The sequence below is a fragment of the Cetorhinus maximus genome, chromosome 3 (assembly GCF_964194155.1).
Source record: "Cetorhinus maximus chromosome 3, sCetMax3.hap1.1, whole genome shotgun sequence".
In the NCBI taxonomy this organism is placed as follows: Eukaryota; Metazoa; Chordata; class Chondrichthyes; order Lamniformes; family Cetorhinidae; genus Cetorhinus; species Cetorhinus maximus.
The window spans coordinates 110,760,616-110,785,932 of record NC_135881.1 but is presented as its reverse complement, the minus strand read 5'-3'; the positions used below and the strand labels follow the sequence as shown (position 1 = coordinate 110,785,932).

At 45.0% G+C, this 25,317-nt stretch overlaps 1 protein-coding gene across 2 annotated transcripts in view; it reads right to left on the bottom strand.

Annotated features, from left to right (window-relative positions):
- Positions 1 to 25,317, bottom strand: part of scin (scinderin) — a 134,738-nt gene that overhangs the window by 16,296 nt on the left and 93,125 nt on the right. The window contains exons 10-13 of one of the 2 annotated variants that reach the window (XR_013576197.1): positions 24,174 to 24,264; positions 14,008 to 14,178; positions 3,930 to 4,019; positions 3,680 to 3,801 (exon numbers count right to left, since the gene is read on the bottom strand). Coding sequence is in view for 1 of the 2 variants with exons in the window: in XM_078538829.1 (XP_078394955.1) it covers positions 3,680 to 3,801; positions 3,930 to 4,104; positions 14,008 to 14,178; positions 24,174 to 24,264 (559 nt within the window). In the remaining variant the exon portion in view is untranslated. Of the gene's footprint in view, positions 1 to 3,679; positions 3,802 to 3,929; positions 4,105 to 14,007; positions 14,179 to 24,173; positions 24,265 to 25,317 lie in introns of both variants that reach the window. The other variant, XM_078538829.1, reaches the window with a different exon arrangement.

Below are 25,317 nucleotides of genomic sequence, written 5' to 3'. Positions count from 1 at the left end.
TTCTGCTAGAGAGTAGAAGGTGACCGATATCAGCTAGAGATCATCACTAACTGCATTGTCGTCCATTCATCCTCCAGGAACAGTAAACCATCCTCACCTATCACAGGTCATAGACTTTTCCTGTCTATTTAGTTTGTGCATCATATTTAAACTGTTGCTTCTTAACAACCTACTTTAAAATCACTTATGACCTTGACCCTATTTTTTGGAAAATCTGTAATTACCGGACCAGAAACCTAAACCTTTCCATCCTTGACCTCCTGCAGTGAAGCTCTATGTGAGCTCACCTTTCGATTAGGCACTTTGCAGCCTTCCAGACTTAATAGTGAGTTGAACAATTTCAGATCATAACCTTTGCCTCATTTTTTTTTTGTTGCCAACTGTTGGTGATGATTCTGTGGGTGGAATTCAATGACTCTCCTGAGGCAAGTTTGGTGACAGGGGACATTTAATCGGGTGGGAGGGTGGCATGTGGAGACGCTATAGTCTTCCCACATCTGCCCTAATTAAGTCCGGGCAGAAAGGCTCATGGACGGCCTCTGGCCCTGCCTCCAATTGAGGCCCTTAAGCGGCCAATTAAAGGCCACTAAAGCACCTCATCCCACTGCTGCTGGTATCCACCCAGTAGTGGGTGGGGAACACGCCATACGGGAAGCTCAAAAAGCAAACTATGTTGCTTGTGGGCTTCCAGTAAAAGGTCCCTCATCCAAAGGCACTCAGTGTCTGACCGAGGGACTGGGTATCGGGAAGGGGTATCTACTGAAAACCAGCCCTCTGCTCTTGCCGCCAATCCCTCTCTCACATAGCACCCCATCCCACCATTTTTTACCTATAGGCTGGGTTCCTCGGGATGGATGCATTGCTGGCAGCACCCACTACTCCTGCTGGGGATGCCAGCAATGCATAGCTGCCAGCCTCTGATTGGCTGGCAGCTCTGGGATAGGATTTTTGTCCCTGAGGTGCTTAATCCTGGGGAAAGCCTGCCGTTGTCCGGTTAAGTTTAATTGACACGTAATTCAGTGGACCTTCCAGAAAGAGGGTGACGGAGGGCTCTTGCTGTCGTTCCAGCCAGCGGGCAAGACCCCTGTCGCCTCCATTGAGTGCCGCCCTGTGTTTCCCAATTACACCTCTTCTAGAGCCTTCTTTTGCTTCATTTTGCCTGGCACCATCATCTCTTTAGTCATTTAATCTCTCCTGCTTCCACCCTACGACAGACCTTTCCTTTTGCTCTTCCCACCTCTTCACCCTTTCCCCAACTCTGTACTTACTTAAAACCTTGAACATCTAGAACATTTGCCAGTTTTGATGAGAGGCCTGAAACAATGGGTGGACTTTACTGGAACCCGCTGAAGAGGGTGGGCCGGGAGAATTGTGTGGGAGGCCACACGCCTGACTCCCGGTGGCAGGAAAACTGTCCCACAATTAGTGAGGGGTGGGAAGGGCCCAATGCGGGAAATCCACCTGCTTGTGGTAGGTAGGCAATTAGGGTCGTCAACAAGCCATTTGAAACCAATTATTTCTGAGCCCACCCGCACGGGCCCCAGCTATGCCAGTCTCTTTATGGGGTATGTGGAACATTCCTTGTTCCAGTCCTACTCCGGCCCCCTCCCACAACTCTTTCTCCGGTACATCGATGATTACTTCGGTGCTGCTTCATGCTCTCGTCTGGACCTGGAAAAATTTATTAATTTTGCTTCCAATTTCCACCCCTCCATCATTTTCACATGGTCCATCTCTTACACTTCCCTTCCCTTCCTTGACCTCTCTGTCTCAATTTCTGGTGATAGACTGCCATTACAAGCCTACCGACTCCCACAGCTACCTCGACTACAGCTCCTCACACCCTGCTTCCTGTAAGGACTCCATTCCATTCTCTCAGTTCCTTCGCCCCCGTTGCATCTGTTCTGATGATGCCACTTTCAAAAACAGTTCCTCTGACATGTCCTCCTTCTTCCTTAACTGAGGTTTTCCACCCATGGTGGTTGACAGGGCCTCAACCGTGTCCGGCCCATCTCCCGTGCATCCACCCTCACACCTTCCTCTCCCTCCCAGAACCATGATAGGGTCCCCCTTGTCCTCACTTATCACCCCACCAGCCTCCGCATTCAAAGGATCATCCTCAGCCATTTCTGCCAACTCCAGCATGATGCCACCACCAAACACATCTTCCCTTCACCCTCCCTGGCGGAATTCCACTGGGATTGTTCCCTCCGGGACACCCTGGTCCAATCCTCCATCACCCCCTACACCTCAACCCCCTCCCACGGCACCTTCCCATGCAACCGCAGAAGGTGCAACACCTGCCCCTTTACTTCCCCTCTCCTCACCGTCCAAGGGCCCAAACACTCCTTTCAAGTGAAGCAGCATTTCACTTGCACTTCCCTCAATTTAGTCTACTGCATTCGTTGCTCCCAATGCGGTTTCCTCTACATTGGAGAGACCAAATGAAGACTGGGTGACCGCTTTGCAGAACACCTTTGGTCTGTCTGCAAGCATTACCCAGACCTCCCTGTCGCTTGCCATTTCAACACTCCACTCTGCTCTCATGCTCACATGTCCGTCCTTGGCTTGCTGCAATGTTCCAGTGAAGCTCAACACAAACTGGAGGAACAGCACCTCATCTTCCGACTAGGCACTTTACAGCCTTCCGGACTGAATATTGAGTTCAACAATTTTAGATCATGAACTCTCTCCTCCATCCCCACCCCCTTTCCAATTCCCACCTTTTTTTTTCCAATAATTTATATAGATTTTTCTTTTCCCACCTACTTCCATTATTTTTAAATGTATTTCCATCCATTGTTTTATCTCTACCTTTTAGCCTTTTTTGATTCCTTCACCCCACCCCACCCCCACTAGGGCTATCTGTATCTTGCTTGTCCTGCTTTCTACCCTTAATTAGCACATTCCTTAGATAATATCACCACCTTCAACACCACTTTGTCCTTTTGTCTGTGGCATCTTTTGGTTATCTCCACCTGTCACTGGCCCTCTATCCAGCTCTACCTGTCCCACCCCCCTCAACCAGCTTATATTTCACCTCATTTCTATATTTCCTTAGTTCTGATGAAGAGTCCTACGGATTCGAAACGTTAACTGTATTCCTCTCTGCAGATGCTGCCAGACCTGCTGAGTTTTTCCAGGTATTTTTGTTTTTGTTTAGGATTAATGGCAGCTCAGGCATTTAACGCGCCTTGCACAGGTCTCCTGTGCTTAAAGGGAGCTGCCCAGCAAACCCTCAAATCGAGGGACCCAGCACCGGGAAGAAGGAGGCTCGCTGAAAACCACCCCCTCTGCCCTTGCGTCCAAACCTCCTCACCACCCGCCCCCGCCTTGCAATTATGTCAGGCCTCCCGTGTAAAGGCAATGACAGGGCTCCCACTGATTCTCCAACTGGTGAGTGGGACCCCTGTCATTGCAACTAAATTCCACCCATCAGCTGTTCCTCTCTCCACAGTTGCTGCCTGACCTGCTGAGTATTTTCAGCATTTTCTGTTTTTATTACAGTGTTGTGGATGTTGAGAAATAAAACCAACATTCTTTAATTTCACAAGCGCAAATTTGCCAGGCATTGTAAAAAAGGGAAAAAAATATTATTTTGTTTGATTAGATGTTTGAATAGAGCTCACAGGAGATTTATATGAATACTACGTACAATTTATTTCAATAAAAAACTTACAATGAAGCATCCAGTCTTATTTGAACAAGCAAATAAGCGAGGCTGATAGTCATCTGCACCGCTTTGTAACATAGTTGAAGTTTGATACTTCTTCCTGCCGCCAAGAGCATTCCAAAATGCATCTGGTGAAGAAACCACATGAAACACATAGGCAAATAATTTATGTACAAAGGTATAAATTAATATGTTTTAAAACGTCTTCAAATTCTGACTTTTTAATGGAATAGCTGTTCACCAATGGAAATCTTACCAGGTTCTTCCCCTTCATTAATCCTGGTTGCTCTGCATTGTAGGACAGATGTAAGATATTTAGCTCCATTCTCTTCCTCACCACTGGCTCCTTTTCCAATCCAAAGATATGCAGTATTTGGTAATTTTAGTACAAAAACATCATTAGCATTCAGAGACTGAGCATCCACATCAACCTGACAATTGAACAAAATTAAACCATTGGAATCTATGCATCATCTTTGACAGGTTTGCACATCAGACAGATATTACAGGTTGGTACTTGTGACCTATCAATATGGAAATAGGCTAAAGTGGAGAAATTTGCCATTTCTAAACACAAACAAAACTTGGCTTTCTGTAACAAGTGGCTACAAGGCAAAAATGCACACTTTTAACCATTAACATCATCACAAGTGCCCTGATTCTCCAGAATAAACTGTACCAATGTTTATTTACTATGGAGGAATCTGGAAGAAGATTTTAAAAAGTCAAACAGAAGTAATAGAAATTTCCCAATCCTTCTTAAATATAGAATTCAGACAACTGGAGCATTGCCAGTGTTACACCCCGTTCATAAAAGTGAGATGCTTAAACGCAGCAACTACCATCCAGCCAGTATAATATCAATGGGGAAACTTATGGGGCAGAATTTTTACTTCAGAGGATGGGTGCACGCCCGACCTGCTCGAGCATAAAGTGATGGTCAATATTTAGGTGAGTGGGCGTGCGCCGGAGTCAGCAGTGCACCCGCCGACAATTAAAAGGCCTATTAAGGCCATTAACAAGGTAATTGAAACAAATTTTTCACTGCCTGTCCAGCTTTAAAGATGGCGGGCAGTTGAAGAGGTCAAGCAGCCTTTGCATTTTTTTGGAAACCTCATCCATGGGCAGCATGAGGTTTCCAACATCAAATAAAAATAAAATAGCATTTTTAAAATTTCATTTATATCATGTCCCTACTAATGTGACACAGTTACACGAGGCGACATGGTTTACAGCATTTTAAAAATCTTTATTTATAATTTTTAAAACTGTTCATTTCCCTGAGGCAGCTCTGTGCCTCAGGGAGATTTTCTAGGATGCATTCGCATGCATGTGCGAAGTTCGCACTCGCCCTCCTCACCACCACCCCCACACAGGCAGTGCTGAGCGCTGCCGCTCGCGTTTCACGCTGGGCAGGCCTTAATTGGCACGTTAGCGTGAAATCATGGTCCGGCCCCAATCGCAGGCGGCGGTCAGCTTCCCGACCGCCCCTGCTCACCCCCACTGAGCCCACCAAACAAGGGCAAACTTCTGCCCGTAGATACAATAACACAGGGCAAAACTAATTGGCACTAGGAAAACTATGGGTTAATAAATGAAAGTCAGCACAGATTTATACACAAATTAAAACAGAAAATGCTGTAAATACTCAATGGGTCCAGCAGCATTCATGGAGATGACTGGCGGGATTTTACATTGGTGGGATTTTACAGTCCCACCGAAGTCAATGGACTTTTGAATGGCTCACCATATTTTATAGCCCCGCCCCCATCATGACGGGGCTGTAAAATTCCACCCGATGTTTCAGTCTAATGACCTTTCATTAGTGTTTGACTAACTTGATTGAATTCTTTGATGGAGTAGTGGAGAGAATTGGGGTGGGTAGTGCTGTTGTTGCGTATATGGACTTTCAAGAAGCATTTAATAAAGTAGCAGATAATTGTTAGCAAATTAATCACGTTGGATTAAATTGACAGGGGTGGCATGGATGCAAAATTGATAGAAAGAAAACAGTAACTGTAAATAATTGTTTTTCAGACTGGAGAGAAGTGTGCAGTTGTATCCCCCAGGGGTTGATATTAGTACCTGTGTTCTTATGGGGGAGATGGTAACATAGTGGTATTGTCACTAGACTAGTACTCTAGAGACCTAGGGTAATTCTCTGGGGATCCAGGTTTGAATCCCACCATGGCAGATGGTGAAATTTGAATTCAATAAAAATCTGGAATTAAAAGCCTGATGATGACCATGAAACCATTGCTGATTGGAAGGAAATCTGCTGTCCTTACCTGGTCTGGCCTATATTTGACTCCAGACCCACAGCAATGTGGTTGACTCTTAAATGCCCTCTGTAAAAACAGGGCAATTAGGGATGGGCAATAAATACTGGCCTAGGCAGCGATGCCCACATCCCATGAATGAATAAAAAAAAAAAGCCTGGCCTTTGGTATATAGGACATAATTTAAAAGTCTGCAGATAACATAAAACTTGGAAACGTAGGCTCAGATTCTCGCCAAGTAGGGAGTCCATTAAAAATGGTGGATCCAATTCTGGATTCCCGCATCATTGCCATTTCCAACAATTTTGGCCATTGCAGGATAAAGGTGGTGGTTGCGAGCACAAATGTAGCACTCCCACCCTTGCTGGCTCCATTGGGGGGTTGCATATCAGACTCCTCGCACTTTTGATGGAGTAGGGCCAGTTCATTAGTAGATGTGGTTCACAACTTCTCAGAGAGGTTGTGAACTACAAAGGAACCCTGCTCCTGAGTGGAGTGCCAAAACAAAAGAACAATAATTCAAGATTCCCTTTGAATTACATTGGCCCTCCTACCTTCACATAAAGCTATACATAAATCACAACCATTCGCAGTATCAATGTTGGGTTTTATCTACTTCTAACTTCTTAATCTTATTTCAATAAACACTCAAGCATTGAAAAACCCATCAAAGAAAGATCTGGTTATTACAAGGGAATAAGTATGTCATACAAACAAAGCTTTTACTCGCCTCTACAGTGGTATAAACAGGTCCCTGCTGAGAGCTAAGTGGATTAGTTATTCTTGGAGCTCAGCCAAGCATTCATAATGAGCCCATTTAGCAACTGTATCAATAGAAACAGTTAGAACAGAATGTTTTTCCAGATGGCCTAATTACTAATGCACTGCTGAGAGCTTAGGGGCCTGACATTTATGATGACAACAGGGCTGATGCCTCATTAAATTGAAGTGGGCCTTTCAGCCTGCCTACTTTGCCACTGCCCTCTCCATCCTCCCACTTCCAGTGCCGTTTCAGGCCTGCCTCTGGCAGTGGTTGGCAGGTCTCCATCCTGCCTCCATCTTCCCAGACCTAAAATATAACGGGCTGGGGCCTCCTTAATGGAGATGGATTTGCAGAATCGGGAACTTTCTCAACTCCTGATACCCATCTCCTTCATGAAAGTCTAGCTCTTAATTAACAGCGATGAGGATAGTAGCAGACTTCAGAAGGGAGAAAAAAGACAGACAGGAGAAATGGGAAGACGCATGGCAAGATGAAATTTAACACAGCGAAGTGTGAGATGACTTATGTTGGTAGGAAGAATGAGGAAAGGCAATATAAACTAAATGGTACAATTTTAATGGGAGTGCAGGATCATAGAGACATAGGGGTACATACACAAATCTTTGAAGTTGAGAAGGCTGTCAAAAGGTATTTGCGATTCATGGTTTCATAAATACCAGTGTACGCCTGAATTTTCACAATGACAGAGAACTTCTCAGTCATCGGGAAAATGGCGGAAAAAGCAGAAGTATGAAATCCCACCCCAAACACGGACTGTTTTCATAGGGGCGGGAATGAACCAGGGTCAGGATTTGTGCATAAGTATTTCGCAGAGGCAGCTGCCCATTTAAACAATAGTTGCCTCCAGTCATGTCTGATTTTCATTAGCCAGGAGTGGAAAACACGATGTGTACAGATTAGACTTGGTGGTAGACTTTTCAGAGTCCTTTGGAGAGGTGGGATACCCCTTTGGAGAGATAAGGTATCCCTCTGGGTATGGTTCCTGGGGCACCTTTGGGCAAATTAAGGTGCCCTTCAGGATTGTTAAAGTGGTCAGGAACGTGTGCAAAAAGCGCAGAAATTCCTTGGAACTATCAAGGGAGCTATCAAAAGGAACTGTCAAAACTATCAAAATGGACAAAAGTGTCAAAAGCAACTGTCAAGAGGAACCTGTTCAGGGATTTCTCAGCCCAACCCCGAGAGAAGCTTGCCACTCCAGAACCAAAATCCCAATTTCCGGGGCACTTTCTCCCAGGTTGGGTTTGCGGAGCCAGGAAACGTTCCAACTCTACGCTCCCAACCCAGGAGCGAAAATTCAGGCCATAGAATACAAAAACAAGGAGGTTATGCCAAATTTCTGTAAAACACTGGTTAGGCCCCATCTGACATATATTGACCAATTCTGGGCATTACACATTAGGAAGGACGTCAAGGCTCTGGAGTAGATGTAGAGGGTTATTAGAGTGGTTTAAGGGATGTGATACTTCAGTTATATGGAGAGACCGATAAAGCTGAGGTTATTCCCCTTGGAGCACAGAAGAGAAAGGGGGGATTTATTTGATAGAAGTTTTCAAAATCATTAAGGATTTTGATTGAGTAAATAAAGAACAACTATTTCCAGTGGCACAAGAGACAATAACCAGAGGATACAGATTATTTATTATTTAGCGAATGCAAATGCCCGGAGCCAAGCAATCACCTCCTCATTAGCTGAATTTAAAGTGATTATTCTGCCACTTAGTCTGTAGAGGGGACACTCCTCAGTGATGAGCAGCTTCGTTTCTGTCTTTGCACAAGTACGTAAGGGGTTTCAACTGAGGTCCCAGTGGTGGAGGTTGTTGCACAGGGCTCCTGACTTGTCCTGAATCTGTTTAGCAAGGACCACTCCACTGTGGTAAATCAAAGCCTGCCTTTCGGCAGGTGGGGTTTGTCACAAGCAGCTTATTAGTGACTTTTGTGTGTTTTCCATTCCTTGGTGCAAAGGATGTCTGCCGGTATACTTGCTTAGGGAGATTACTCCAAATGGGGCACTGAAATGGAAGGCGGGCAGTAGGTGGATTGAATGTATCATTGTGGAGTGGTAAGTGAGGTGCATCATGGATGTTTTCAACCAGCGTGTGGGTTTTCATCAGTTGGCAGATGTGTGGGGGAATGATGTTTGCAAGGACAGGAAGGCAGGAGAGGGGTGTTGAGCAGAGAGTTCCAGTTTTGATGCAGATAATGATATTGGGATACAGATTTAAGATAATTGACAGAAGAGGCAGCATAAGGAAAAATAAATGTAAACAGGGAATTGCTCTGATTTGCAATGCAATGCCTGAAAGGGTGGTATGTTGGAAGAATATTCAATAGTAATTTTATCAAGGGAAGTAGTTAAATACTTAAAGGGGAAAATTTGCACGGCTAATGGGAAAATAGCTGGAATGTGGGATGGGTTGGATAGTTCTTTCAAAGATCCAACACTCACAAGTTGGGGGGAATTCAATTTATAGGTGGAGGGCATTTAATTGGCTGGCAGAATGCCAGACAGGGACCCCGCTACCTTCCTGCCTCTGCCAGATTAAGTCCATGGCCACCCCGCTGCCAAATGAGACACTTAAATGGGCAATTAATGCCCACTTAAGTGCTTCATCTCATCACTTCTGGTAATTAACCAGTGGCAGGTGGACAGTCACCATTGGGGAAGCCTGGAAAGCAAACCCACAGGGGGATCACTCACTGTCTGGCACTCAATGCCTAATTGAGGGATCCAGCATTGGGAAGGGGAGGAGGTCTGCTAAGAGCCATCCTCCTTCGCTTATTGCTGGCCCCACTGCCCCCTTCTATTCCTCTCACTTTTCCCACCCGTGACCTTCATCTCACCCCCACTCACCTGTGGCCTGGGTCCCCCGCTGACCCTGGGCCTCTGGTGGGTGCACTGCTGGAAGCTACCACTACTCCGAAGGTGCTGATGGCAATGAGGACAAATGGAACAAATAGTTTCCTTCTGTGCTGTATCATTCTATGATTAGTAATAACATCAATCCATGATGCAGAAATTTATATCCTATTTGGTGGTGCAATAAGTCAGTGGGCAATGTTGGGTGAACCTGTAAGTAATGATTTCAATTTCACAATTATTTTGTTAAATGCCAGCAGTAACTGGTTACAGGTCTCTCCAGAAGCTGCGGCTAATTTACTGATCCCAGGTAACCACCTGAAAACTACTGAGGCCACAAAATAAACAATATCACCACTGGCAGCAATTGATGTAATAAATGAATATAGAATTACCTTTCTTGCCCATTTCTGACTACGGCATGCCCATGCAGTGAAGAGAATTTATGGAGTTTTATTTTTTAAAAAGCGGTTGTGCCATGAAATGTCACACTTAAGCTTTTTAGTAGCTTTGAAAATTGAACAGAGTTCTACCCATAGTTTCTAGAAAATCATATATAAAGGCCATTTTTTAGTCATGGAAATTGTGAAAAAGATGCATTACTGGCAGTCACGATTACTGATTTTCTTTTTAGGGCCAGTAGGATCTCAGGCATGCCTTAATATAATTATGATCACATAAATCACTGGAATGTTCTATGATATTTTGTCCCTAAAGAAATGGAATATCTGATAGAATTATAGAATATACAGCACTGAAGGAGGTCATTTAGCCTGCTGAGGCTGCACCCACTCCAGACTCCAGAGCCTTGACATCCTTTCTGAAGTGAGGTGCCCAGAATTGGTCAGGATATTCTGGAGAGCTGTAACCTCAGTGCAAGATTGGTGGAAACACCAAGCAGGAGATCAGGAGAACCTCAGTGGAAATTGTAATGCACTCCTTTTATCCTAGCTTCCCTGATTAACCAGAATATACTTTATCATTTTTTATTAATATATAAAAACTCATATTAAACATTTACAAAAGGTTTAGCATAACTTTCTACCTAATCGTGTCAGTTTCACTCCCCAGCTCTTTCCCCATTTCCCTTCAACTTTTCTTCTTTTATGTTTTTGTCCAATTCCCTCGTGAAGGCTGCTACTGCATCCGCCTTGGTTGTTTGGGGGAGCCATGACCGGATTTCACGGCAATCTTGCAGCTAATGAGCTTCCGTTGAAGTGGCTCCTGCTGGGACTACACCCAGCGATGGACGCCAGCCTCAGAACAAGAGAAAAGGGGTTGAGGGTTGTTGGGGCGAGTCAAGCATGCCCCGGTAAGGTGTGTGTTGTGGTTGGTGAGGGCAGAGGGTTGTTGTTGCAGAGGAAACTGTTGCCATGTGGGGGGTCACAGAGTGCCTAATTAGGATGGCCCACCCCCACCCAGAACCAACAGGGAGGCACCAGGGTTTACCAGGTGGTCTCCGCACATGGTAGAGGACCAACCCGCCGCTGGTAAAATGCCAGGGGTGGCAGAAAGATGCCCTTAATTGGTCACTTATGTAATATTATTTGCCTCTGGATTGAAGGGTCAACCTCCATTTTCCTGAAGTCGAAGGGCACTCCACACCTCCCCCCACCCCCGCCAATATTTTATCCCCTTCTCACCCCCAACCTCCTCCTAGACCACTCCTGCAGTCCTATAAAATTCTGTCTCATTATCAGGGACAAGGTAACCTTTAATTTGGACAAGCATAGAATCCCAGCATAGAATTTTAAAGGTAAATCATGTCTGGCTAATTGGATTGAATTCTTTGATGAGGTAACAGGGGCATTAATTAAGGTAGTGCAGTAGGGATGTTGTATATACAGACTTCTGGAAGGCATTTGACAAAGTGCCACACAGGAGATTTGTTAAAGAAGATGGACACCCATGGAATTAAGGGGAGAGTGGCTGCATGTATATGAAATTGGCTCAGTGACATGAAGCAAAGTGTGGTAACTGGATGTTTTTTTCAGACTGGGAAGTGGTTTATTGTTCCCCAAAAGTTAGTTTTTGGTCCAATTACTCTTCCAATTTTTATAAATGACCTGGGGAAGGGGAGCTTTAACCTCAAAAAAGGGTGGGTCTGGTTCATGTGAGGAATTAAAGTCTGAAAAATCTTTCCAACCCAAACCTGTCTCCAACACATCCTGTTCCAGTTTTAACCGAGTTTGGAATGTAGGTAGATGATCAATCCATTCCAATGAGGTACGCTGGAACTTCAAATATAATAGTGAGACTGCAAGTTTCACTGTCATTCCTTTTTCCAACTTTAACTCTGATTGGCCAAGTTTCCCAAGAACCTGAAAGCCTGACCGTTTCATCGAAGTAAGGACTTGACAAATTGAAGGGGAGACTGAACTTATACCTACCTCCTGGATCCAGATGCCTGCCTGAGAAGCCTCCGTGATTGGTCACCCCTCCACTGACCTTCCACTGCTTGGTCCCACCTTGAGGCTTCCAACCTACACACCCCCACCAAGAGGCCACCAATTCCACTCTACCTTCACCAGTTCGCAAATAAGAGCTATGTCTCTAAAATCCAACAAAGTACATCAGGGAGAGAAAGAAAGGTACACATGAAACAAATGGTACATTTTGAGGAGTGTTTGAAAGGCTCCCTGTGGTTTAGGTAAGGTGTTGTCATTGACAATGTGTTTCAATAGCTGGAGCTCAGGGAATAGTCCTTGGCCTCAGAACAGAAGCTGCTCGCCTCAAAACAACACTCTCCCTTCATAGTGATAGAAGGATGAAACCGATTAATAGAATTACTCTGAGTATTATGCCTGAAGTTTGAAAGCTGTAAACTGAGATATTGCACTGTTGACACCTTTATCATCAGCATTATGCAAACGTCACTTCATCATGGAGATAATCTTATTAAATGTTGTCACAGAAACATAGGCCAGGGTTTTCCCCTCGGCGATTTGGGGGCGGGGCCAGCTCACCGAGGGGAAAATGACATGGGATGACGTCGGGAGGAATACCCAACGTCATCCCGGTCCCTTTAAATTTTTAGGAAGGCGGGCGGACAGCGAAATCAGCTGTCCGCCCGCCGGCCTGTCAATGGCCAATTGAGACCATTGACAGGCAAGTTAAGATAATTAAAGACCTGCCCGTCCAAGTTTAAGGCTGGCGGGCAGGCCAGGAGCCCCAGCAGGCTCCAGATTATTCATGAAACTTCATCCACTGGCGGGATGAAGTTTCATGTCCGTTTTTTAAAAATGTAATAAATTTTAAGTGTTTAATATTAACATGTCCCATCTCATGTGACATTGTCACATGAGGGGGACATGTTTATAATTTTAATATTTTTCTATTTTTTAGAGTTTACTTACCTCTCACTAATCTCCTGAGACAGGACCTTGCCTCAGGGAGCAGTGCGCTCTTTCGTACGCATGCGCGAAAGAGCGCACTTTGACAGTTGGGGATTCCCTCCCACCCCTGTACAGGAAGCGCATAGCGCTTCCTTTCGGGCAGGTCGCTGGGCGGGCCTTAATTGGCCTGCCCACTCAAAATGGCGGCGGGCCCCGTTTCGATGGCGGGGGTTGGCTGTCCGCCCACCGCCAAGCCGGTGGGGCCCACACGCCATCCGAGGGCAAAATTCTGCCCTTAGAATTTGTGGGGGGAACCAGAGAATGCTACAGCACAGAAGGAGGTCAATCACTCCAGTGCATCTGTGCAGGCTTTTTGCTGCAACCCAAAACTAATCCCACTGCCCCACTACCTCTCCATAGCCTTATATCTTCCTCTGCTTCAAATATTGATCTAAGTCAAAGTGGAAGGGTCTCTTCCTCAAACATTCCCATAGCATAATATTCCATGCTTCAACAACCCTCCAAAATCACTTCTAATTCCTCACTTGGTGATAATGTAAGAGTGATGACCACCTCACCTTTGATTTCCCAACCAGACAAAATAGTCTTTCTGAGTACATTCTATCAAAATCCTTTTCAATTTTAAAATCCCCATCAAATCTCATTTTAGTTAAATTTGTTTCAGTATAAATAATCCTCTCAATTCTCCCCTTGTAACTATAATTTCCTATCCTTGGCATCGTCCTGATGTATCTGTTTAGCGTACTCCCCATGGTTTAATATCCTCTTAACAACAGAACGCTCAAAAATGCACACTGTGCTCTAATTTTTGCCTAAAGAATATTCTGCACAATTTTTCATTACTTCTTTGCTCTATGCCCCTTGTTATATTATCGAATGCTTTCTGAAAGTCCACATACATCCTCTATTACATACTCTTTATTTATCCAATCAGTTATTTCTTCAAACAAGTGTGCTACATTTCTCAAACTACTATAATTAAGGTCAAATTGATATTTGAGTCATTAAAACTGTAGCTCTCCATTAATGCCTGTATGTCCTTGAATGACCCTTCCTACCTCCACAATTCTTGTAATAGTAGCCAGATTCCTCCTGACTTGAAAAAGGCGTTTTGAAGAGACAGGGGCCTGTCCTTCTTTCCGTGATGTTCCATTCTTATAAATAATAAGTGGCTTGTCTTTAAACAAACTGAGCAGATGAGAAGGCTCCTTCCCTTGGGTCACCCGAACCTTTAGAAGGAAGAAGAACAATAGTACATGAATGCAAAGTGATCAATGCCATGCTCTAAAATACTGCAGCAGTCACATTAATATTAGTTTCTGCAGAATTATAATCACTGTCTTTCTAATCAATATTGTGGTTAAGTTATTACACAGCCTACCATCAAACATTCTCTACAGTATACTTACATTTGGCTTTTTGGACAAAATTACCCATCATTTCAGTGTAGGTAGGCACAATCTCTTTATGTAACCAAAGAATATTTGCCTTGGTCAAAACTTATTTACAAAACAAGCCAATTGGTTGGAGTTTACATTAGATCGAAATGAGATTGACACTTTGATAAATAAGTTCCTTGATTTGAATTAGACTTTATTAGCTAATAGCTTACCCTGAGTAAAGGAATTGTTAAAAGATACAACAGCATTGTTTAATTTTTGTTACATCTGTCATCTTTACATGAGGATAACTGTTGGACTTACACAACTTTGTAGGTGGCACCATGTTCTAGGGTCAATGAGGAATGTAATGCCTCAAGAGGAATCCGGATCTACCTCAAGGCTTAGATTCCCAAAGTTCTCTGGAGGCTATGGTAATGAAGGTCCAACAACTAGAAACAGAAGTTGTGACTTTAAAATAACTGCTCATTTGCTGTTGTCTCTGCTGTGAAAACTACAGTGTCCTATAATGTACATTAGGAAGATTTCACAGCAGCCAGAATTAAGGCAGTAGCATAACCGGTTTAGGTAGAAGTGATTTGTGACTTAGCTTGTGACAAATATAAATTTTACTTTACTAAACAAAAGTCAAATTATCTCATTTCAGTCCAAACCCAGTCAGCCGCTGGTGGAGTAGTGGTAATGTTAATGGGCTAGTAATCCAGAGTCCTAGGCTAATGCTCTGGGAATGTGGGTTCAAATGGAGCAGGTGGAATTTAAATCCAATTTTTAAAAAAAATCTGGAACTGAAGGCTAGTTTTGGTAATGGTGACCATGAAACTATCATCAATTGTCTTAAAAACCCATCGGGATCACTAATGTCCTTTAGGGAAGGAAATCTGCCGTCCTTACCAGGTCTGGCCTACATGTGGCTCCAGACCAACAGCAACAGGTTGGCCCTGTGGAATGGCCTAACAAGCCACTCAAATCAAGGGCTATTAGGGATAGGCAACAAATGCCGGCCTTGCCAGCGATGCCCACATCCCATGAAAGAATAAATACTCCTCAGCTGGAGTATTGTGTACAGTTCTGGATGCCACAATATAGGACAGATGTGAACGCATTTGAGAGAGTGTAGAAGAGGTTTACGGGAATGGTTCCAGGGATGAGGCACTTCAGTTATGAGGAAAGATTGGAGAAGTTGGGACTGTTTTCCTTGGACAGGAGAAGGCCAAGAGGAGACTTGACAAATTTTCAAAACCATGAGGGATCTGGGCAGTGTAGATGGGGAGAAACTGCTCCCTCTCATAAATGGATCAAGAACCAGAGGGCACAGTTTTAAAGTGTTTTGCAAAAGAAACAGATGCAAGGTGCGAAAAAAACTTTTTCACAGAGCGAGTAGTTAGGGTTTGGAATGCACTGCCTGGAAGTGTGGTGGAGGCAGGTTCAATTGAGGCATTGGATGATTATTTAGATAGAAACGATGTGCAGGGTTACGGGGAAAGGGCAAGAGATTGGCACTGTTAAGATGCTCGGAGAGCTGGTGCAGACGCGATGGGTCGAGTGGTCTCCTTCTGCGCCGTGACAATTCTGTGATTCTGTGAAAAAAAAAGTCCACAGAGGGCCATGGGCATTTCTTTCCATTAGAGAGACAATCTGTTATATAAAACTTGAATTGCATCATTCTGCAAGCATGGAGAAAAATGAGGAGGCAGGCCTCCACAAGCTACCACAGCCAGTACAGGGGTTAATCCACTCCATCACACTTAAGCCATCTAGCCAACTGAGCTAACCAAGCCCTATAGCTTTGGATAAAACATCACAGCTACCAAAGAAGCAACATCTCAAGAGATTGACACTAATTTTAAGTGTGTATTTGGAATTATTTTATACAAATATAAGTTGTTGCTGTTATTGTAGAGATGGATGTTAAGTAGTGGTCCTACAGTAGCTGCAAAAAAGATTAAAATTACAGTAATTTACATTGGAGTCACTGGCAGAAAACACTACTGGCATAATTAAAACAGAAGTGAACAGGATCAGTATTTGGAAAAATGAATAAGGAGTCCATAATAAGCTAAGCCATGCCAAATCAAACAGTGTCAGTTTAATTTGAATCAGAAACAAGGATTTGCTTCATCTCAGAAGCTCATTTGTGTACATATAATATTTTTACAATTTGTTAGATTACAAAAAGGACATGAGCCAGCTGCAGCATTCATACAATCAAAATAAATGTGTGGGGAGGAGGAAAGGAGAGAAATGAGAGGTAATTTATTCTTGAGAGAAAAGGAAGGATGTTGGGGGATGGGTAGGATGTATTCAACAAAAGACCAGCAGTCTTGTAACAGAAAGTAGTGAATAAAGGACTTGTCATGAACAGGACACTAACAGAAACATCCTCGTGGATAAATCATCAAGGAAGTTGTGGCAGGGGCTATTCAGTCTTTCATACATTCCGAACTTTTGCTTTCTTAAATGATAATAGTCGTCACATTTTTATCCAATGGTTGGATTTCAAATTCTCTTCTGCTTATTACTATCAGATTTGCTACTCTCGTCAACAATTGACCAGAATGATTGTCTAGTTTTTCGTGTTTACAAGCCACAGTAAAAGAGGTATTTAGCAGGAAAATAATGTGTAGGAACATGTCAAGTGATTGAAAACAGCTGCATTATTGAAAAGTATTAGATTGCTGAGCTGATTTTACATATCAGCAGAGAGAATGGCCGGGTGGCAGGCAGAGTGCACAAACCTGTTTTTGTTGGTGGGAGGTCTGAGCCCTTTTCTATTCTGTTGGTGAATTATGTGCACCACAGGGGCAAGCCACTGCAATTTACTGCTTCTAGGTCGATGGAAAATACTCTGGCTCCCACACAAAGAGCTGAGTTTTGTCAAGGCGGAGTTGACCCCTGACATCGAGCTGAAAAGTTGGGGTGGCAATTCTGCCTCGGCCGTTTCAAGTAGCCCTGACTGGATTCTGTGGCAATCAGGAGTCTAATGAACTGGTGTTGAGGCTCTTATCCTTTCAAGGGACAAAAATCATGCTGCCAAGAGCTACTGGCAAATTGAAGGACAGCAGCTCTTCAATCCCAACAGCGCCATGTGGGAGCAGTGGCTTCGGAAGAAAGTGGGGTCCGGGTTGTTGTGCTTCCAATGGAGTGGTCCTTGTGGGAACATTTTGTGGGCCACAGTATGCCCAATCAGGAGGCCACACCCCTGAGCCTGTTGGGAAGCCACCAGATTTTCCTGGATGATTTCCGCACATGGTGGAGGGTTCCCCCAACACTGGTAAAATACCAGTGGTGGTGAAAAGAGGCCTGTAACCTTAATTGGTTGTGAATGTTGTATCAGTTTCAGGACAGTGTAGCTGTTAATCACTTAAAGTGGAGGGCTCAGGAGTTGTCACAGGAATTAATGCTCATAGACTGCTCACGCACCCATTGGGATGACACTCAATCCTTCTGTAAATCTGCAGTAAAATCCGCACAATCGTTGGGAGCGCAACATGACTGGTGAAGGACCACCCAACATAAAGAATCCCCACTCCCTTCGGGGAGGAGGCCAGCGAACTTGCCAGGGCGGACTGGGACCAGTCTGCTGTTGACAATGGATGTACAGGGCTAATGCCTAAAACATTGTTCAGAGAAGCGAGTGTGCATGATCATCAGCTAATTCCTTTTGTTCTCCATTGCAGGTCCTCGCCGCAAGTCCAGGGCAAAGAAGACAAGACAGCCTATCCACCTAGCTCTACCTCCAGCTCCATCTCCAGCTCTATCCCCTGCTCCACCCCTAGGTCCATCTCTAGATCCACCCAAACTCCAACACAGCCCCACCTACAGCTCCACCTCGGGCTCCAGCCGCAGCTCCACCCTCAGCTCCATCTCAATCACCTGCTCTGAGGGTGATGACTCAGAGCCCTCAGAGGAAGCATTTTCATGGCATTCACTTGTACTCTCCACCATCGCAGAATACATTCATCTCGGTGGCTGCACATTCTAGAGTAGGCTCGGGTTCCCAATCTGCTGAGCACTTCACTGACACATGGCCACAGCTGATGGAGGATGTGACAGCTGAGGTCCCTGACACTCAGCGGACTGCTGGAGATCAGGCACTTACTGAGCTCTATGCAGACGATTAGCCTCTAGAGACAGCCATAGAGACATGTTGGAAATGCGGAGACAGGTAGGGGAACATCAGGTAGAGATGCCAGGGGTCATGCACAGACTTGAGAGAAGGCTGGAAGAATCCATCCACATTATCAGTCCTGTATTGGCTCTGGTATGTGAGTGCGTGTCTGCCTCCATGGAAATGGTGGCGGCCAGGATCAGCAGAATATGCAGTGGCTGCCAGATATGTGTTTAGACCTGCACTCCATCACTCTAGCCATGAATGCAGTGCAGCAGTGGCTAGGCAAGAGGGGGACAAGGCACCTCAACATCCCCCCAGATGCCCCTTCTCCTTAAGGAGTGACACATGCCCTGTCTCATCTCCTCCTCTCTGCCAGTGACCCCATCTCCTCCAGCAGGTCAAGTCGAGAAGGGTGCACCTGCACTTGTGCAGGAGACCCGCAGCAGGCCGGAGCCCTCTAGGCCTCAGACTACCAGAGGACGGCCACCAAGGTTACCTCTGGCAACAGGGCATAGGAGTCAGCAGATTGCTTCCATATCAGCTTTGGATGTCGGGGCTGCACTTAGGCGTAGTGATAGGAAAAGAAAATTAAGAAATTATAAGGACACAAAGGTAGTACAAGTGCCTAATCACTATATATATGAAACACACGTAAATATATGTTTAATTGCATTTTATTCATGTATGTTGTATTTTCATTATGTTGCCAGTTGCTGCAATGGTCGTGTACATTTAAAGGCATTGCACTTCATCCCTGACCAGTCTCAGATGATGTGGGCCAATCAATACACCATTTATTGTGACACATCATCAGTAGTGGCACCTCTGAGCATCTTGACATGTGTAGGATTGAACCATGGGCATCATTTGTAAAGTTGTGGCCTTGGAATGCACCTGGCTACCTATCAGGCAGCGTTTATCCAATCTGAGGCTGCTGCCTGAGCAACGTCTTCAGCCGAGTCGTTGCATGTTTTGCCGGTATCTGCACGCCAGAGTTCTTTGCAAGGCATTGCCCCCATTTGGAGAATGAGACTTAAGTGTGCCAATTAAGAGTTATGTGCCTTCCAATGCAGCGTGCGTTGGGCTCGATTGTGCCAAAGGCCTGCAGTAATTTTCCTTGCAGGTGCCAGAGGTCATGGGAATATGCAACGTTATCTGCAGTGTACATCAAGGGATATGGAGATAGTGTGGGAAAGTAGTGTTGTGGTAGATGATCACCATGATCTAATTGAATAGCGGAGCAGGCTGGATGGGTTGAATGGCCCACTCCCGTTCCTATGTTCCTGTGTTATGTAGGTAGTGTTGTGCCTCTGCTGGCACTGACGCTGCAATGTTGTTGGAGCAGCACATTTTGCGCAAGTGGGATGTGTTCAGATTGGCCATTACAAAGATTCATAATACCAGCAGTTTCAACAATAAAACATAAAATTTAATGCAGCCGTCAAAACATAAAAACAATGAAGTGAAACAAAAATGTTCACGTCCATGAAGGAATGCATCACAAGCCAATAGGGGATTATAGCACACAGCTTGGTAGAGATGTATCAGTGCCTCACTTGGCCCAGAATCTGGTTGCAATAAGATTGTCACGGGCCTGTCTGCCATGTTGCACCATAGCCCTGGCTTCTGCCGCTGCATCTGCAACATCCACTTCCTCATCAGGAGCATTGTCTTCCCCTTCATCCTCATCAGAGGGGACATCTGGCCCTTCCACCTCCCCCTCTCCAAAACCATCCCCCATTTGCTGAGCAAGGTTGTGCAGGGCGCAGCAGATCACAATGATTCTGGGCACTCTTTCTGGCAAGTACTGAAGCACTCCACCTGAGCAGTCCAAGCAGCAGACCTCATTTTAAGCAGATTTATCATCTGCTCTATTGTTGCCCTTGTTGACGCATGGGTAGTATTGTACTGTCCTCAGCAGCACTTTGCAGATTTCACACTGGTGTCAACAGCCAAGTCCTCTGTGGGTAATCCCTGTCACCAATGAGCCAGCCCTGCAGTCAATGAGGCGGAGCAAACACTTGTGGCACCTGCGAGTTGTTCAGGATGTAGGCATCATGAGAGCTCCCTGGGCAGCGTGCACACACCTGAAGGATTTACAATCACATACCAGCTGCTCATTCATAGAGTGAAACCCCTTTTTGTTGATGAATGCAGCGGGCTGATCCCAGGGAGCTCTCAGCATCACATGTGCAGTTAATTCCCCCTTGCACTTGTAAGAATCCTGCAATTGCAGCAAATCCCAACGGGCTGAGTGCCTGACTCTGCACCGAATTTATTAAAAACATGTGCTCCTCTAAAGTGGGCATCTGTCACCTCCTGAATACATTTCTGTGTGGCAGACTGGCATACTCTGCACATGTCCCCAGTGGAGCCCTGGAAAAAGCCACTCAGAAATTAAATGCCGCCGTCACTTTTAATGCCACTGGCATTGGACTGCCTCTCAGTCCTTGTGAATGCAGGTTTTCATGGAGCAGCTGGCATATGTGAGTTACCACATCCTGAGACATCCTAAACTACCTCTGGCATTGCCTTTCATTCACTGTAGGTAGCTGCACTGCCTGTCATATATATGATCTCGGGCCAATGCCCGGCGTCACAATGGTTCCTGGTTGCCAGCATCCTGCACTTTTTCTGTCTATGCCACCACTGCATCTTGTTGCTCTGGCCATTGCTGTGCCTGCCCATGGGTCACTCTCTTCAGCTGGACCATAGTTAGTCGAAGGGCAGGGTTGCCTGGAGCCAGCATTATGTATGCCTGATGTGATCTGTGAATAAATTAGTGTCCATCTAGTCAGCACATTCTTTGAAGCTCTCCCTTTGGCCCTGAGCATTTCAGCCAGTGGGAATCTGTGCACCTTGCATCAGTCTACCACTGGCCTCCCTCCACCCCCACTTCATCACGGTGAAGCCCATCCTCTAGGAACACAGATGAGTTTGCTTCTCGTTCATACATCCATATGCATGGGGATTGCAGCATTGACTGGAATAATGAAAGCCATGTCCACGCACCCTCCCTCAAAACTATTGTGCTTCCCTCCATCACCCTCGAGACACACCCGATGCACCCCTGACTTGCCATCATGGACTTATCACCCACCCCCTTATCAGCCATGACCATCGACCTGGGACCATCTAGATTCTAAATTGGTATATTGTTGATCCACCAACCTCCACCCCCTGCATCCACCCTCCCCACCCCCTCCCCACCGCCCAGCCCTGGGGCTCTAACCCTGCTTCCCTCCCTCCATCCCTCCCTCTGTCCCACCCGTGGATTCCTTGGTCAACTTGAGTTGCCCTTCAGCACAGACTTAATTGCAGCTCCCGACCTTGCTGGGATCTCGACGCTATGAGAACACACCTGAGCATGGTTCTCATCCAGTTGACTTATGATTATTAGGGTGTCTCTTTAGTTTGCCAATTATGCTCACCTTTAACTCCTCCCACTTTGAGGGATCACACTTATTGACTGACTGCATTTTCCACTTGAGATTAAAAAATTGGTGCGAGACACCTTTCAAATTTGCTCCACTGCCTTCTACCCTCCCCCTTTCACCCGCCAACTTCTCCCCATCACCCTTGACCCACCCAACATAACTAACTATTCCTCTCCCCTCTGTCACCCTTGAACACTCCCCACCCCCATTACGCTTGAGAATATAATCACCCTCCACATGCCTTCTTTCCCCTCTGAGCCTATATCCATTACCATGCCCATGCTGACCCTGATCCCTCCTGTTATCCATGCCACCTGTTCTGTCTGTTTCTGTAGCTATCCTCCCCCCCCCGCAATTAGACCATCTGCTCCCCAGTCATTTACCTGTCACCCGACCGCATCCCACTCCTGCCTCTCACTGTGACTGTTCCCTCTATTGCCCAGTACCCTCAGTTCAACTCCCAGGACCCCACCACAGACGGCACCGACCCCGCCTTTTAGGGCCATCTCTCTCCCACCATCCCTGCCTTGAAACCCCCGACCCTTTCACAGGACTCCCACACCTAACATACAAGGCCCTTCCCTCCCTCCCACATCCCTGCAGCCTCACCATCCCTTCCTGCCTCCATCCTTGCCCTGGGCTCCCTCCCCCCTCACCAAGCCTCCCTGCCCAATGCCTCTTAGACTGCCACCACCCGATCATGGCCATGTTGAACAAAGCTCCCGAAAGATGAAAAAAACAGTGGCTACTCACTCCAACTCCAGCAAGTTGACTACTTTGCTTGCTGCACGTCACTTATACTCTTTTGATTAACCAATTAAAATAAATTAACAAATCAAGGGACAAATTAAAAGGCAGCTCCTTGAAGGGATACTTCAAAAAGAAAGACAAAATCTCAAAGGAAACTTACAAAATTCAAAATAAAACGCAATTAAGAAGTCAACAAAGCATTCCAGCCCCCATGGTGCCCACCGGGCATGGAAGGTCTCAAACGTGCCAGCAGACACCGCGTGCTGCCTCTCCAGGGACATCAGGCTGCGAGCGTAGCCATGGAAGAGCGACGGACAGTCAGGTCAGACAACCCCCTCAGTCACCCGCTGCATGAATCTGTATATGGCCAACTTGGTCAGGTCCAGGGGCAGGTTCACAAGGAGGTTCTTCTACCTCCCCGCCCCTCTCCGCACTGGGTGCACGAAGATTAGGAGCATGGGACTGAAGTGCAAACAAAACAAGAGTGAAAGTTTTTTTAAGAAACTAAAAAGGGGGTGCAGCCTACAACACTCTATGTACACATAGACCACGGACTCCACAAATACCATAAGTATCTTGGGAGCTCATGAACCAATGCAATCTATGGCTGTATGGGACTGCTGCGTGCAACACCCTCCACACCACGTCCCCGATGGTAAAGGGGAGGGCTCCTGTGTAGGGAGCCCTCCATTGATGCACAGCACTTATACGCAGTCATAAATTGCTCATTTGTGGATAAGTTAATTGGAAAGGGGAACTTAATTCTGGCAAGATGGCCTTTCAATGAACAGGCATGACATAAGGATACATGCAAAAGCACTTCCCAAAGCTTGCCGTCGGGAAGCTTGACCCGCCTTAAAACGTTCCTGAACTTAATAGCTTAGTTTCATCCCGCTGTTGGGAAACTGATTTTTGGCCTCCCGCTTAATTAAACTCCCCGCCCACCTTGCTTCCCAATCTTGGGAGCTGCACAAGATTCCGCCCATTGTCCCTGGAGAAGCATATTGTTGGAATTTGACAATTTAAAGACAACATCAATGAGCATAAAGGGGAAAATTTCTGCATAGTATTTCTTCTATCATTTGATAAGTAAAATCAATATTGATATATTTATGATAACTTCCTCTGAAAAAGAAAACTCAATTATAACCTGGAACTAATGTCAAAAATGTCTGTTACTAAAGCAATAAATTCATTTAAGCGTTACAGAATCTCTGCGGTAATTGTTGCATTTTATTTGATGTTTATGATATGACAAATAGTTTGTAGCTGGCGACCTCTATACTGAGACTCAGGCTGACCTTTTACGGTGGCTGTTTTGCAAACTATAACTATCAACTCTGCTCTACTCTTTTCGTTAGAGCTTCATTAAAGATTGGAATTAATCAATTTTTGAAATTCAGTCTAATATTTTTGCTAGCATGGGAAACAGCCTATTTTATTTGCTTCTGGTAATGCTTGTCATCATGTTGACAGGATCTTCTGTGACACAGCTCTGACATTTGTTTAAAAACAGAAAAACTTACTTGAACAGCTCGCCCACCAAGTGACTGATCAAGATTAACTGTGAGGAAAGCAGACATGGTGAGTTCATCTCTAGTTGCATTGGATCCTTGCCTGAAATAAATTAAGTTGATCTAATTAATTCTCTTTATGTTATAAATTAGAGTGCTGAATAGAAATTTCTTTTAAAACTTGCAGGGAACAGTGACACAGCATTTGACTTGCCAGCGAAGCCAATATTAGGGTCACATGCAAATTGGTGGATTGCAGCTCCTCGGATGTCCTGGGGTTTTTTTGACTTTAGGTGATATTGATTCATCACCCATTGTACAACTCCTGATTTGAACTTCTATTAAAGTCAATAGAACTGGGAAAAATGTGTAATCGGTGGCTGAATGATATCACCATTTTACATTACCAAAGTTAGAATTACCAGAATTAAATGAACTTAACCAAAGAAGCAGGATGTCATATACCAGCAGTCCATAAACAGTTACTGGTGACTTCACAACCCAAGGATTTTTTATTTTACGGAGAGAGAAAGGAGTACTGAACAAAATTGGTCAAGCATGACAGTCTAGCTGCAGGATAGCTGGCTAACACAGCAACATCCAGGAGAAAATGTGAACTTTTCTCTGTGGTCCTCCCTGGAGGCAAGGGTGCAAAGTGGCCACTGTAGCTCTCAGACCTCAACTGTGGATAGTATTAGGATTCCAATGTCTGAAACATGCTTTATCCCAGTCATGAAATAAATATATCTGCTGAACCTTTTTCCTTGTTTGAAGAGGAAAAATGACCAGAAAGAGAAAAGCCAGCAAGAGATAGGTCTGCTTCATAGCTTTTTATTATCAGTGACACATCTATTTCTATTTAGGTCATTGTGTGAAGAGCAGAGTAAAGATTTGCCATCAATTTGTGATGACTACAATGTCCCTTTAAATCCCTTTCACGTTGCCTTCATGTTTGTAAAGCAGTCGTTACAAATAAGATAGAATGTTGCCTTGTAATTTAAAAATTGATTTGATAAAATAAAGTACAAAAACGCGATTACTGTACTTGAAAGCTTTGACATACTGAGTTAATAATTGTGCATACTTATTATCATTTTCAGTCAGTTAAAAAAAGGAGTTTAAATACCTAAGTGGCAATTATGGGACCTCACTTCAG